This window comes from Aythya marila, assembly GCF_965140915.1.
Source record: "Aythya marila genome assembly, chromosome: 2".
Classification (NCBI taxonomy): Eukaryota; Metazoa; Chordata; class Aves; order Anseriformes; family Anatidae; genus Aythya; species Aythya marila.
The window spans coordinates 121,406,248-121,421,998 of NC_139043.1; the positions used below are offsets into that span (position 1 = coordinate 121,406,248).

At 35.8% G+C, this 15,751-nt stretch overlaps 1 protein-coding gene across 1 annotated transcript; it reads right to left on the bottom strand.

Moving 5' to 3' along the window:
* Positions 1 to 665: 665 nt before the first annotated feature.
* On the bottom strand, positions 666 to 15,057 carry PPP1R42 (protein phosphatase 1 regulatory subunit 42; the record flags this gene model as incomplete). Its single annotated transcript, XM_082752470.1, has 8 exons — positions 15,033 to 15,057; positions 13,948 to 14,162; positions 11,559 to 11,725; positions 11,044 to 11,182; positions 8,794 to 8,910; positions 4,009 to 4,126; positions 2,573 to 2,701; positions 666 to 796 (listed from the first exon to the last, which is right to left on the bottom strand). Exons 2-8 carry the CDS (start codon positions 14,074 to 14,076, stop codon positions 666 to 668), a joined length of 930 nt encoding a protein of 309 aa, XP_082608596.1. The 5' UTR covers positions 14,077 to 14,162; positions 15,033 to 15,057.
* Between the last annotated feature and the right edge of the window lie 694 nt (positions 15,058 to 15,751).

Below are 15,751 nucleotides of genomic sequence, written 5' to 3' on the forward strand. Positions count from 1 at the left end.
ACAAAAACACTACTACTGCAGGTTACACTGTTAAAACGATAGGTCCCAAACTGTAAATCCCTATTTGGAGATTTTATTCCCACAGTTGCATGAGAGCTCACAAGGATGCTGATATGAATAAGGAATACATATGCTAAACTCCAAATTGTTTAAGCTCATCTAATGTCTGAATGTCTGTAAGGCACAGACATCAGATTTCCTCTCTTGATTATCTTGATGGTCTTAAGCTGATGCTACAGGAAAACACCAATCAAGTACATAATACGCTGGAACATGTCCATTAGAAATAAGCTACAATAATGAAAAGCAATGGTTTCTCCTTCGACATATCGCCGTGTGCACGGTATCAGCCTTCACCAACGTTGCTGACAATAACTGTACTTTCAAGAATTTTACCTTTGTTGAAGATGACAATCAAATTTATACAACAAACTAGTAACACTGAAGTAACGTTATTACCATCACCTACTCTGCTACACACTAAAATCTATTCTGTCTTTTACGAAACAAAGCCAACAAACATGACATCATTTTAAAAATAAAGAAAAAAAAAGATTTCAGATGAAATTCTACCTTCATGTACTTGTTTTCCAACTGACTCAGCACGAACCGTACAAGCAATCACCAACAGCACAGTGAGGAACATACCTGAGTTTTCCTCTGATTTATTTTTTTTCCGTGGTTCTTGGCAGAGGTTCTCGTCTGCGCATCACGGACAAAATTAAAAAATTTGGTTTTTGTTTCAGAGATGGACTGTAGTAAAAGGGAAGAATAGGATACAGTGTTTCAAAGCCAGCTGCAGAAACCAAAGAAAAAAGAATTCAGTATTCCAAGTCAAACCATATCTATTTTAATATTCAGTAGGACTGCTCACAGGTTCTTATTACATAAGGTTAACATCTTATTTATTGCATAAAACAGTACAATAAGACTTAGAGCACAGTGCCACAAATCTGGTAATTGAGAATGGAACAAACACTTTATAGGAAACTATGGGAAGTGCTGCAAACACGGATGAAGTTGAATATTAAAGCAGATATTCAGTCACAGTATTGCAAAGGTGAGTCTACTTCTCTTGTCATTTCTCTTTAATCTTATCTAATAATAACCAGAAGTAATTGCAGTTAAATAACAGTCATTAAAATATTACATTGCAAACACAAAATAGTCTTTTATCTTTTAACACTGATACAACTCTTTATGCTGTACTGCCTGTAAAATAATTATTTGCTCTGACGAGAGATTATAAAAGCAAAGACCAAACTAAAAGCCTTTTGACTTTCACTGGATTATAAACCCCATGGGTATGAACCCATCACAGCAGACGAAAAGAATAACACATCTGTAGGTGATCAGGTAAAGCAGGACAGTTTTATCCAACAGAACCAAGAAATGGAGATAAATAAATCAGAATTCCTACAAGTTAAATGTCTTTAGTCTCACAAAAAGAACAACAACAAAGAGAGAATCCACACAGTGCTTTTCAGTTACCATAAATGACTGGCATGAACATGAACAGCATTATCTCAAAGGGAATAACTTCAATTCCATAGCACCTCCCCATATTCAGAAGACAGAATATTACTTTCAGAACCACTGTGGTTCACATACAGCTTCCAAGCATTGAGCAGACTGCAGCTTTCTTGGGTCTCAGACTGACAGGCTGAGCACTTTTCACTCCACGTCTTCAAAATGAACTGATCTTCATGAGATTTCATGAAATAATAATTTGAGATGATATGGCTACAACGAACGTGCTTTCTCTTGCAAATTATGTATTGCAGTTTATCTTGGGAAAACTAGAGCGTAACTGTCACCAATTTTATTTTATAAGTATGGTTATTCAGATCATTTTGAGTAATTTGAAGTCTAACGTCTGTTTCCAGATCCTGCAAGACGGCAAGACATGCTGTTAAATCATTTATGTTTTAATCTGCAGCTAACTCAATTACAACAACAACCTCCACCCCACCTCACACCAATTTTTTAAAGACCCTAAAGTTTACTTCAGGTTTTGTTTGCATTTCAAAGCTAATTTGTTTTCCCACTTCAGGAACCTGCTGCCTATTCTTTTAGGTTTAAGGCTTTTTTTCTCAGATATTTCTTTTTCCCAAGGTTAAAACTTTTACTTCTGCTAGCCATGTATCTTGTAAACGTCTTTCACAGGATTGGCAATATAAACTGATGAAATAAGTATCAACAAAGAATTTTTAAAAAAGTCTGCTGTATTTCATTCCAGAGTGCCCCCCCCCCTTTTTTTTTTAAAAAACAAACAAACAAACAAACAGATATGCAAAGCAATCATGGGTATAGGGTATTTACAAACATCCAAAACATACTTGCTGCTCCTTTCCATAATTCTGGGCAGCTGCAGTGGTGAACCAAAAAAATCCATTAACTAGCACTAAAATTAAATTTTACATTGGAAAAATCCAGTTGCTACTCGTGTGTTTTTGTCTTACCACCAGTAAAAGTCTCATTTCTATTATATTTACTGTTAGCTGCTATTTCAGAGTTTCTATAATATTGCAAAGTATTGCAAAGTCATGAAGTAATTGATTAGTTTGCTTACAAAAATGTTGATAGTCTGCGGGTTCATTTGTCATTCTTCCTCTGCTTTTTTTCCTGGCAGCTTTGGAGGCTTTCCAATTCATTAGGAACTGTCTTTCCATTTCTTTAATTTCCTTCCCATCAAGGAATTCTGTCAAAGGGAAGAGAACATTTTCTGCGATACCAGGGGTTAACTAAAAGGCTGAACACAACTGTATGCAATTTGTATTTGCTCTCTTCAAATCTTTTTGCTCTTTTTAATCTTTTGCTAAAAACATAATAATAATAATAAAAAAAATCCAGTGATACATTACAACTTGGTACTCACATTTAAATTAGCTGCAAGAGGGAGTTGACATGTCTTAACTACAAAAGAAATGACCTATTATTTTTATAGCTTTCAAGGGAAATATACATATTTATATTCAGTAAAGTTCTGAAGAAACAGCATGATCTTACACAAGATATATCCAGAAATTCAGGATACGAGCAAGCCTGTGTAGCTTGGTAAAGAAGGAATCCTACTGATCACGAAGACAGACAGATTTGTCTCTCTGAGATTAACTTTACTCACTTTGATGCCATGAGGCTTATGTTCTACATTGCCTCAGTTGCATCTGCATTTTTGAGTCAGACCAAAACAAATACCTCATTTGGACACAGATCTAGATTGCATTAGTACTCTCTAAGACCCTGTTATTTTTATTGTGCAGATTGTCTTTTCCTTTCTATTAATAGTCAATGCTTTGTACTCTCAGAAAAAAAGAAAAACAAATTCTGTAATTACTACTTAAAAGGTGCCCCCTCTATCCAAAAAAGTAAAAAGTGAGCAGGTATTTTTTGACTTTTTTCTACAGTATAAGTACTTGCATACCAAATACTAAGTTGCTTCCTTTTATGCTCAAATTGTCTGCATCACAGATAATAAGCTGCATCAAATAAACTACATCACAGGAAGGTTAAGATACATTTGAAACATAAGTGTTAAAAGGCTGTTACGATGAAGGACAAATGTTATATAGCAGGAATTCGACCGCAGTAAGGTATGAACTGAACAACTGTCACTGTACAACTAAAACACCTACGTAACTCCTATGGGCTGACAGAGGGGCAGACTAAAACTGTCTTTGAAAAATCAGTTTCACATCTGGAATATGAACACACAAAAAAAATCGTACTGTTTTATAACAACCTCACTAATCACCTATTACTAAAACTAATGTTTACTACGACTACAAGCAAGAGCTGAGTAATAAACTTTGTGCAGTTGATGACACAAAGAGTTTTAGCTACATTACTTGTACGTAAAGTAAAAATTTATCATTTGACGTAAATATGTATGACAGTAATTGTGTTTACAGACAGTGCAATTCAAGAATGGATAATGGGTCAGTTATTTTATAAAAGAGTACGGGTTATGAGTGGGGTTTGGGGTTGGCTACTGGTTTTATTTTTTACCTAACGTTTGAGACTGTACAACAATCCTGTCCCTGTACTTTGGTTTGTGGCAGATGGGGTTTCCTGCAAGATCCATCCTGCGTAGCTTTGGCCATTTGTTTAATACAGCCTCCAAATCCTGCAATTAATACAAGAACAGAACGCTGCGATTATTTTTCCCTCGCCAGCATAGAATTCAACAGTAACGTAATTTGTTCAGTCAGGCCCAAATCCTGCATACAGAAGTAACTTGAGTGAGACCATTCATGTACTTTAATTAAGAATGTGCATTTTCAAATAGAGTGGCGTATAGCATTCCCTCAATATATCACAATTGCACAGAAGAAACAGTGATGCAGTTGGAAAACTCTTTCCTTTTAAGGATACAGTAATGCCAGCTATGGAAAATTACTACTGCAGTCCCACCTGTAAGCACCTAAAACAGAAGAATCACCACCTGAAAGCTTGTATGATATATAATGTCTCTTAATGCATCCCCATGGGCTCACAGAGCCCTCAGAGTATCACAGCGACCAACTAGATTTTGAAAAATTTGTGGAAGAATAAATATTTTACAAAGAATGGTGTATATAAAAAAACATAAGCTAAGGTAGATTGCATCTCTATTTACACATATGAAAAATTGTATTTTACAGAAGGAATGGTAACCCCCAGCCTACAGTAACTGTGGGTGGTCAGTTATAGCACTGGCCCAAATAGTGAAATTTTTGAAATATACCTTTCTCCATCTGGGTTTCTGTCTGGTTACCCAAGGGCAGTATGACCCAGATAAAACTTCCTCTGTCTTTTAAGCACAATAAATTCAAGCTAAAAGGATGCAAAGCTTAGCAGATTGGTCCTTTCTACTCAGATACCCTACCTTCTGAAATAGATTATTTTCAAAATTTCACTTAATTGTTGTTCTTGTTACGCTTCCTTATATGTGTGAAAAGCTTAAGCAAGGATTCAAAACAATCTGCATGAATGCAAGGGAAGAGACAATTTATTTATGTTGTACAGTTATAATAATTTGAAAATAAAAATCTACTGATTGTGATCTGATAGAGTCTAACTTGTGAAGTCTACAGAACTTTGTAGCTTGACATCAACAATTATATTTATAGCAATGTAGATATCTCTTAGCTCCTTCAAATCTAGGAAATCGCGTGGCTAACGTGAGCATGGAGAATTCTGGTTTTAGGCTAGGCCATTAAAAACAAAATAAGATTTTGCAATTGTATTTATTTATTCTTACCTGGCCATTCAAGCATTGTTTTTGAAATCTCTAACACGTTCTGGATTTCACTAGAAATAGATTTTTTCAAGTAATAGTTTTGGAATACAAAATTGTCTACTACTGAAATAAAATGTATACAGTTTAACTTTGATGAATGCATACAAAGAGTCCTGTAGATTTTTGTTAGCTGTTACTTACTTGATAAATGACCCAGAACATGCTTACTCCAGTGTATGTTTATCTAAGAGCACACTAATCCTTTGCTGAAATATGATTACCCTTTCGATACGCTCTAGTTGTTCATTGCCTTCCTGTCTCTAATAAAGTGCTTTCACTTCCCAGCCTTTCAATAAGCTGTACTAAAGGGACCAGACACTCTTCTGGGCAGTCTCCGTTTGATAAATGATCATGTCATGCTATCACTTTGAGGTCTGCTACAAAATACCGACGAGCAAATTATATTCCATCTATGGGGGGGAGAGGGGGAAGGGCAAGTGCCTTAGCAGGCAGCTGGGGTGCTGGCAATAATGTTCTTACCAATTAATGATGGCCGTTTAAGAATTGGTGTTTGACCAGTATGCTGCAGTTTTTATCGGAAAAGTCTACTCCAACTGCCCTAACTACATCTACAGACAGCAATTTGTCACCAGTTTGACTGCCTGTCATAATCTGTTTGAGAAAATCTATACTTTCTCTCTTGTTCCTGACTCAATTCTGAAGTGAACGAATTCATCTTTTGTGATATCCTCTTGTCATAATCAATACCGGGCAGAGGTTGAATAAATTAAAGACTTAGGAAATACAGATTTTCATAGTGAAAATATAGCTAGAAATACCTATCTATCTATCTATCTATCTATCTATCCATCCATCCATCCAAACACTCACATAAGTAATAATTCCCAAACCTAACGTGTAGTATGTATGTACACACATATACGTACACTCTGGTCTTCTGTAAACAGGAATAGTTTATTAGGAATAGCTTTGAAAAAAAAAAAAAATTCCCCTTAGTATTCCTACCTAAATATACAAAGGCCTAGAAGTCCTCATGAAACTAACTGAAGTAAACAAGAAGCTCAGGGAGATAAAATAATTGCAGTAGCAAGCAACAGAAAACAAAGAAAAGCCAATTCTATTAAAATTGATTATATTCTTGATAACTGGCATAACATTTTTTTAACTTGTGGTAGCTAGTCACAGTCAGTTATTTTGTATGAAGTGGGGAAAATTACTTAATTTCTGTTCTGTCTACTGTTCAGACTACATTATATAAACTTCAGTCATGTGAAACAAGGTCATATGCCTTGATGTCTGTTAATTATGCTAACAATTCCCTGAATTAGCCAGAACCTGAAGTGCATGAATTTACTAGCCCTAATTTTCTACTATGCTGAAATCAGCATAGCATCACTGAAAATTGAGGGAGCATGGTTTTGATTTTTTTTAAATAAAGATGTGAAAAAAAATTAGATAAATGTTTAAATATAAAGTAAAAATACTAATTATACAGAAGTGAAGAAAAGGCCAAACGAGGAAAAGTGTTTCATGCATTTGTCAGGGTTTCACATTTCCCTCTTTTGCGCAGATTCCATTTTATTCCTGCATGCCATCTATGTCTGCTACACAGATCAGTGCTGTGAGCAGCCCTGCTAAGATCTGGGTGGCTCCTCTACAGCTTCCGTCCCGCTGGGTGCAGCAGAGCTGCAGACTTGCCACTGCTCCTCTGTTTTGTGGTACCACCGTGGTTTCAATGCCAAAAATTCCTGGGGATGTTCTTGATGGCAGTGATGGGATAGTGGGGATAGGAAAACAGGGGATTTAGAGCCTTTGGCATGCAGAGGAGGTGTATTTCGGAGTTTTGAAAACACAGCAGCAAGAGAGAGGGGTATGCAGGCAGATTGTGTCGGAATGAAAGAGCCTTTGCTGCAAGCAACAAGCTCAGCCTGTAGAAGCTATTAAGTGCGTGTAGTACAATTGTGTAGTCACTTTTTTTTTCTTCCAACTATCACAGTTGTAGATTAATGTAAGCCAAGGAATCATGAAACTCAGGAGTGCAAAAAAAATGAAACATACTCAAAACTTCTCTCAACTATTTTTTTACAGTTAGTGAATGTATAAGAGCATTCTCCTGGTAGCTGTTCAGTATAAGTTAAAGCATTTAACCAGAGAGAAAATTGGCATTAAAAAAAAAACAAAACTTTGCATGGCCTACTGCTTATTCAATGCTTTTTTAATTTAAATAAGAATTTGTATGTGTAATAACTAGATGTACTAGTATCTGTGAAACAGTAAATGTAGCTGGCAAGCTGGATATCCAGCTGTGTTACCCTGTATGTTTGTCACATTTAATACGGTCATTAATTTTAAAGGTCTCAAAGAACATGAATAGAAATACTCTACCTGCTCCATATTTTCAAAGTTTGGAGATTGTTTATAGAAAACACAGGACAATCTCTTTCAAAATTTATCACAGCTTGATCCAAGTGTAACTGATAGCAGGAGCAGCAAATAACTCAAATGCTAACTACGTAATTTTCCAAAAGCTGTGACCTTATAACACAGAAATTTAATGTCTAATTGATTTGGATAAATATTAATTCTTGCCTATCTGATGATAGAATAATGAAATGCAATAATTAACTAAATACGATACACACAGTTACTGAATAATGCAGTCTTTTTATCCACTTATTCTGTTTCAGAAGATACCGTTTTTTTCCCTCTGAGACACTGAAAATGCTGTCTTTAAACTGGCAACCTCATTCTTAGTAACAATCACTTGTTTGGCTATGACAATCTTCTTTAAGATCATCACAACTGAAGTCTCTTGTACTTAAGGAAGAAACAAAGCCACTGTACTAAGCTTTCATTTGGATAGACTCATTTTTGAGAGGAGTCCTTTTTGAAAGACTACCTATTTTAAAAAGCTTTCAGTTATTTTGATGTAGCCAACACATTCAATATGGTTTTAATTATCTAGCATAAGCCTACATGAATTGTACTTCTATATGAATTCAGTCACAACCACCAGCCAGAGACACAGCTTGAAATACAAGACATTAATAATGCTCTAGTAAGAAAAAAAAATGCATCATTCATCATTTTTGAATATTAAAATATAAAAAAATAAGGGTCCAAATAAAGTCTATTGACTTTATTTGCTAAATTATGCACTAGAGCACTAAAATATCCTCACTAGCAAACAGAACTGCCAAATTCAATATATAAGGCATTATGTGTTCTAAGAAGTAGTAACCATACTTCTTTTAATGATTACTAACCAATAAAAGTTAACTTTTTCTAAAGAAACAGAATGTACTCAGTTGATAGATGCATGCACAACTGCTCTTTGCATAGGATTACAGGACATTCGGACATCCTAGATAAATGGTTCTCTATTTTTAATCTCAACGAGATATTTGGATGAGAAAAGCATACTCGGAAAGTCAGAGGTTCAGTAACTGTAGAAGTAAAGTTTATTTTTACTCATCTTTATTGTGATAAAGATGAGTTTGACTATTGTTTTAATCATCCATACTAAATAGTACAAATATTGATTTTAGTACCTTCATATGTTGAAGTTGATTGTCAGCTGCTCTAAGATATGAAAGATTTTCCAGAACTGCCAGCTCTTCTAATTCATCAATGTTGTTATTGCTGATATTCAACACAGACAAGGATTTCTGGAGGAAAAAAAAAGCAGAACATTTTTTCATGCCATGCATGACTCAATTGTAAATTTTTGCAGAAAGTTGTCTTAACAGGCAAGTGAATGAAGCAAAAATGCATAAATGCAACTACCTCATACACATTGTTTTCTGTTGACTTTGCATCTTGTCTTAAAATGCTGCTCATTTTGATTTTGAAGTCAACCCAAAGTAAGATTATTTCTCTTTATTTATTATTTCTACTACTTCAGGAATTCTTAATAAATGCAGATTTTTTTTTTTCCTAAACACGTTCAAATGCTTTCCAGAGTTTTGCAAGTGTTGCTAACTTTATGTTTGAAGTAGGTAACAGACACAGAAATTGACTGTTTTTTCCATGGCTACATCTGAACCACCTAGAGCTCAAAGCCATATCTGATACCCATGTAGTCTCATTTAACAGCTGGACTATCCTGTTACTCATTCAGGCTTGATACTGCCAGCTTCGCTGTATACATCTCTCTATTCTTTGCCCCTTCTTTGGAACAGTAGTGAGTCACATAATGCACTTTTGCCTTTGCTAACAGGCAATAGTTACAGAGATCTTTACATTCTAGATAAGAAGTAAATGTGTTTCAGGTATTTATCTCAGGAAATACCTAATGTAGTTTCACATAAAAGCAACAAGAAGCTTGTATCTCCAGAAGATGAAAAAGAGCACCTAATCCAGTGAGTTTTGAATTATACCAGGTATAGTACTTACTGTTGGTTAGAAAATGTCTGTTTCAGCAATATATATCCGGAAACGTAACCCTCTTCTAAAATCTGAGCTACGAACAAGATCTGCCCTTCGGACAATATCATCCTGATATACATAGTGTAACGAGTTCCTCAGACAAATGATTCAGGATATTGTCATTAGCAAAACATGTGCTCATAGTACACTGAGAACTATATGCCCCTATGTTTCTGACCCAAAACAGGAGAAGATGACAAAGTAAGAAGTGATGTCTTAAAAAGGGACAAACAGATAAGCACCTACAGGGTTAAAATAGAATGTTTTCACATGTAGCTTTTAAAAAGGTGTTACATGGTCAAGGATGAAAAGTGTGTCTCAAAACAAAACAAAAACAGAACAACCCTCCTCCCTCCCCCAAACTTAAATAAAAGCTAGGAAGAACAAAATGCTCCTGAGTCTATGCCAGGATGCTGCAAAACACTGAAGAGTATGAGTTACCATGCTGGGAAAATTGCAGCTGTATAATCTCTCTCCTTTCATCATCTCTCCAGTATAGAGGGAACAAAATAAAAGTGCTGTCATAGGAATGGCCCATTTCTCTTAGAGGAAAATAGCAATACATGTCTTGGGTTAATTCTTTTCAAACCAGCATGAATTACAGCTAGGTAAAATGTTTATGATACACACATGAAAAGAAGTCACTTCTCAGTGAGCATTCTTTGTTCATCTTCACAAAACAGATCATCAAGCTCTGACTGCATTGGGAGATGCAGCAAGATGATTTTAATTGGAGTATAAAACTACAAACATTAGTAAATAAAGTCTACTTTTTTTTTTTTTTTTTTTTTTTTTTAACTTCAACAATACATTTGATGTTTACTGAGCAATTAGCATGTTGACTAAAGCTGACTTTCCTGAAATCGTGGCATACTACAACAGAAAAACAGCAAAACTAGAACTGAATGCTTCAGATTGTGCTCTCAATATCCCCCCCAAAAGCTGTTTGCACCCTTTTTTGCCATTGCATTCTCTATAGAAATGAAAAAGGTGGTGAATAAATTAATGTGGCAATCAAATCAGAGAAGCATCAATAAACTAATTAATTACAAACTAAGTAGACTAAAATAATTTATTCTGATAAATTCCTACCCCTTTTTTTTTGTTTATTCATATTTTGTTGGGGTAGTGCATCCATACATTTCCTTACTTCCTCTTTATTCCATCCTTCATAGAAAAAATAAATGAAGTTGTTAGAATCTGCTGGACTCCCTGCTCATATTACAACTGGGATGGGAGTCCCTTGGTAGAATTTTTAAGGCTGCTACCAATTAGCAGGAGAAGAATACACACAATGATCAAGTCCTAATTACTTCTCCTAAAAATACTACCTATTGATTAACAGCCCATTGAAAACCTCAAAATGTACTTACTGCCAAGGACCTAAGAGATCTTGGATCAAAGAGGAGCTTTTCACCAAGGGGGAGATGTTGACTTTCAATATGCAGCTCCCTTATCTCTTGTAATTTATCCAAGCCCTCTACTACAGTGATGTAGTTACCCCCCAAATACCTGAAAAATAGAACCCAAAATAGATTTAACATCATTTGAGTGTAAAAGTGAACACAAGTCTTCAAAATACTTAAAAAAAAATAAAAAATAAGCACAACATGCAAGTAGATCATACAGATGACAGATCAAAGTCTGTTTTAGAAATTTTGTGCATTGATTCTATTATTAAATAGCTGAACAAAGGAAAACAGTTTAAACGTCAATAAGTATATTAAGATATGTTATTACTTCACTCATTATATCATAAACACTTCATTAAAAATTAATTGAAATGTGAAATTTAACAATTTAAGGGACATTAAAGGCTACATAATATTTGAATTTCTTAGTCTAATAACTGTCCTTTTATCAGTAAAATATATGATTTTCAACTTACAGTTTTTCAAGGTTTTTTAGTGACGAGAGATTTTCTATACATGAAATACAATTGTTTTGAAGGTAAAGGTGTGTTATATTTGAAGCAAAGCCCAAGTTCTGGATTTGACTGATTCGGTTATCGTATAAATACAGAACTCTAAGATTTCTACACAAAGAGATATCACCCTGAAATTAAAACACAGAACAAAACAACAAATTAGTGCTATAAAAAGTGTACTTACTACCTGCTTCTGGAAGCTGTTGATTATTTTTATGTTTAAGTTCCACTGTGTTATTTATACATTTTCATCTTTAACAAACACTTTAAACAATATTTATCCTAGAAAGAATGAGTTAGAGTCAATAATAATCTCTGACATAGATTTATGACAGAAATCTGTCATTACTGTTCTGCTGTGCAGAAGCTGAGGATTACAGCAGAGGATCAGCAGGTAGATCACATTCTGTGTGACTTCATTCCCTTCCCTGCCTTCATCTGAATGATTACAGAAAAGCCCAATTGTTAGTGGAATCATTTCCATCAAACCTCAGTGATGTAACGAAAACCATTTCTTGGCAAAGGAAAAATGATTCCTACAAAAACTTTCACATCAATGTATTTTCATATATTTCTGATTCTAAGATTTCACTCAAATGTCAAGTTTCTTTCTGAGTATCCTTCTTAAATAACCAAAAAATAGCATGTTTTTATAAGGGTTTCTCTAAAACTTCTCTATGGCATATGATGAACTAGTACTAATCAAAGACTGATCAAATTAACATCTCACTATGCCAAGGAGTGAGCTGAATAAAACCATTTGCTTGCATGGGTGTGTTCCCATGGAACAAGGCATGTAAATTTTGACTGAAATCACACTTTAGTCTTTTAAACAGAAAACCATTACACACAACAATTCAGTTTTTCGGTGCTCAGCAATTTCAAAATGTGCTCGGTATCTTCTTGAGGGAATTTGAATTAACTCGGGACTTACTGAAACCTTATAAATTTCACACTGTTAAGCTCAGAAGGTGGACTGGGTTAAATCTGCAGGCTTAGTCTTTGAAAATAAAAAAGGTCATGGATTATTTTGTAAATGAGTAACCTCCAGGGAGCAATTAAAAAATGTAGATTTTAACTTCTCTGATTTTAAACAGCCTTTACACCAGTCCAAATCCGTTAACCTCACTTGGTTTATATCCTGTTCCTGAACTCGCCTTTCCTTTTTCAGACTTCCCCTGAAATCTCAGGAATAAACCACAGATTGAAAATATTTCGCTGCAAATTAATAACTCTTTGTAAAATTACCAAGAATGGAAAAAATACAGCATTAGAGAAAATAAGCACTGCACTTAATAGAATATAATATTATTATTACATCCTCCAAAAAAAAAAAAAAATCTGATCTGCAAAATTACAATTTTCTTACATCTCCCTTTATTACACACTCTGTATTTTTTTTTATAAATGTAACCATCAATAAATACAAATCTTTAAATCAAAAAATAAACTGTTGCTGATAATCTTTTAATTTTTATTTTATTTTATTTTTTTTATTGTTAAGCTCATACCTAAGGTCTCCAAAAGCACTACAGATAGATTTCAGTGTGGCTAGAGCACTGCCTTCAAAGTCCTGCACCTACTGATTCAGTGGCAACAACCTGGCTGTGTTCAGTGGCTAAAGAGGTAAGCAAGCAGAGCTATTATTTGTATACTGGTGATTTACTGAAAGGCCCTTTACAATGTAACAACTGTATAAAATAATCAAAATAGCAAATTGTTTACTTTTTTTAGACCTGCAAATTTCGATAATAGCTCTGTGAATTACTGCAATAACATTTCACTTTAACACTTCAGTTCACCTCTTTCTTGTATCATTGCTTACATGGATTTTCTGTTTTTTAATGAAAGGCAAAAAAATAATGCACTGATAATATCTTTCTTGTCTGCCACATAGTTGAATATATTTCTACAGCTTCCAGTAGGTAAAATATTTCAACAAGATTTTTGCAACAGAAATAAAAAAGTGTCAGGTCAAGAAATAATTTATTATTAATGAGTAATAATATTGTTGGAGTTATAGTCACTTGCTTTGATGTTTTATATAAAAATTTACAGCTAAAAAGTTGTTTACGTGTTTCAGATGCATCTGCATTTAAAATCAATTTATTCACTTTTAGGTACAAGCAGTTTGTTACAAAATAACACCACTTTAAGCCGTGTATGGTGAAGCATGTTTCCACACAAATAGGCTTAACTGCAAATAAATATAAATGTTAAAAAACATGTAACTGCTGCAAAATATAACCTTTGCTTGCTAGTCTTCACAACTACAAGCAACTCATCAGAAGAGTAACAACAAAACATTTGAATAGACAGGTTAAAAGGAATAAAGCGAAATAAATCTTACAATTGCATCTATATTTTTATCTGATAAATTCAGATGAGTCGTTTTTCGCAGGTACTGTCCAAAGTCCTCTTCTTTGCGATTCTTGTGACAGATGTTTTTAGCAATTAGGTCTGTTGTTAATTGAACCATAATTCCGTAATAGGCCAAACTGCTCTACCTCTTTTAATATCACTAAGCGTATTCCATGTGCTCTTCCACGTAGCTTTATAAAATGCCTTAAAAACAAAAGCAAAATGTTACACTACTTGCTCCCCAGGTCCTAAGCAAAGCTGATGTATATCCTTCAAGTCTGACATTTCCCAACTCTTTTTGCTTACCATGACACATCTGTGTAGTGTTTGCTGCTTATAAAAACCTCACCTTTATTGCTGCATTTTTTTTCAAACTTTTAGTGTATTCAATAGCATTTAAATGCATCATTGTGACTTTTGTTGTTTCAATGTTGTACCTTATTCTTTGTCTTTTTCACGTGGAAACCTGAGCACAGTGATCCAGGGAAGTAATTCTCCTCCATAACTAATTAATAGCAGCTGGGGAGCTGATAACTAGATAAAATCCACAGAGCTGCTTGTGGCAGGTTTTACAGGGCTGTGACAACTTGGAGGAGCAGGGTTGGGGAGGGAAGGCAAGACATGCGTTTTGAGCTGGCTGTGTAAAGTCTGGAGATGAAAACACCACAAGGAAGGGAATTTGACCAGGCAGTACAAACAGGCTGGGTTTTTTTTTGGCCAGTGCATGATACAGCCCCCCCATCAGTGCTATCAAAACAACTGAGGAGGGAGCAAAAAGCACCCAAACGCTCATCTCATGCAGCTACATAAACCAAGGCACGGAGAACCCACCTTATCAGGATTACACTGAGGAGAAACTGAGGAAAAGCGAAGATTAAAACCGTAAAGCCAGAAGAAACTTCCTTCCTCCCTCAGCAAGGCTGAAGCTCAGCAGCCTCTCTCTACCCCCCCCCCCCCTCCGATCCACGCGCAAAATAGATACTTATATTTTTTTATATAAAGGTGAAGAGAGCAGAAAGGACAGAATTTCGTTTTATTGAGAAGTGCAGTTCTTGTTTTTTATCACTAAAATACCTCCCGGAGCCTTTCCGTAGACCGGCTCCCAGCAGCAGCGGGGGTGGACGCTCCGTGAGGGCTCGGGCCGGGCCGGGCCGGTTGCCACGGCAACGCAACGCCAACAGCGTAAGGTGGGGGGGCCGGTCCCGCCGCCCGCCCTCGCCACCCAATCAGCGGCGGGGAGCGCGGCTGCGCAGCCGCCAGGGCGCCGACGCTGTTTGCGTAACGGCTGTGGGCAGCGGGACTGAGGGGGGTGATGGTGGTGGGGTGCTGGTTCTGTCAGCGGGGTCCCAGTGGCCAGGAGGTTGTCCAGAGGAGAAAGTGGAAGCCCTGAAACCCGTTAAAATAAATGAACGTTTAACAGTATCACTGTAAAGAGCTCGTTGCCTCGCTAGCTTTTTAATAAGACTGTGGGCACTTAGGTTTTGGTTAGCTGCAGGTTTTCCATCTGGTGTTGCCCCTTCTTGCTGTGTGTCAGCCGCTTCTTGCGAGCACAAATTCCTGGCAACAGCAAAGCTAAACTTGAGGGTTTTTTTCCCCACCATGCGTAAATGTGATAGACTGAATACCATACTTTGCATAATCATTTGATTAGAAAAAGGTTGGGTAATGTTTAATAATGCGCTTTTCCAATGAGGAAACGTATTTTTTTTAAACGTACCAATCTTTTGGTGCCTATTTTAATGAACTAGTTACCTGCTGATGACACTAAATCTGGTACATGATGCACCAGAAGG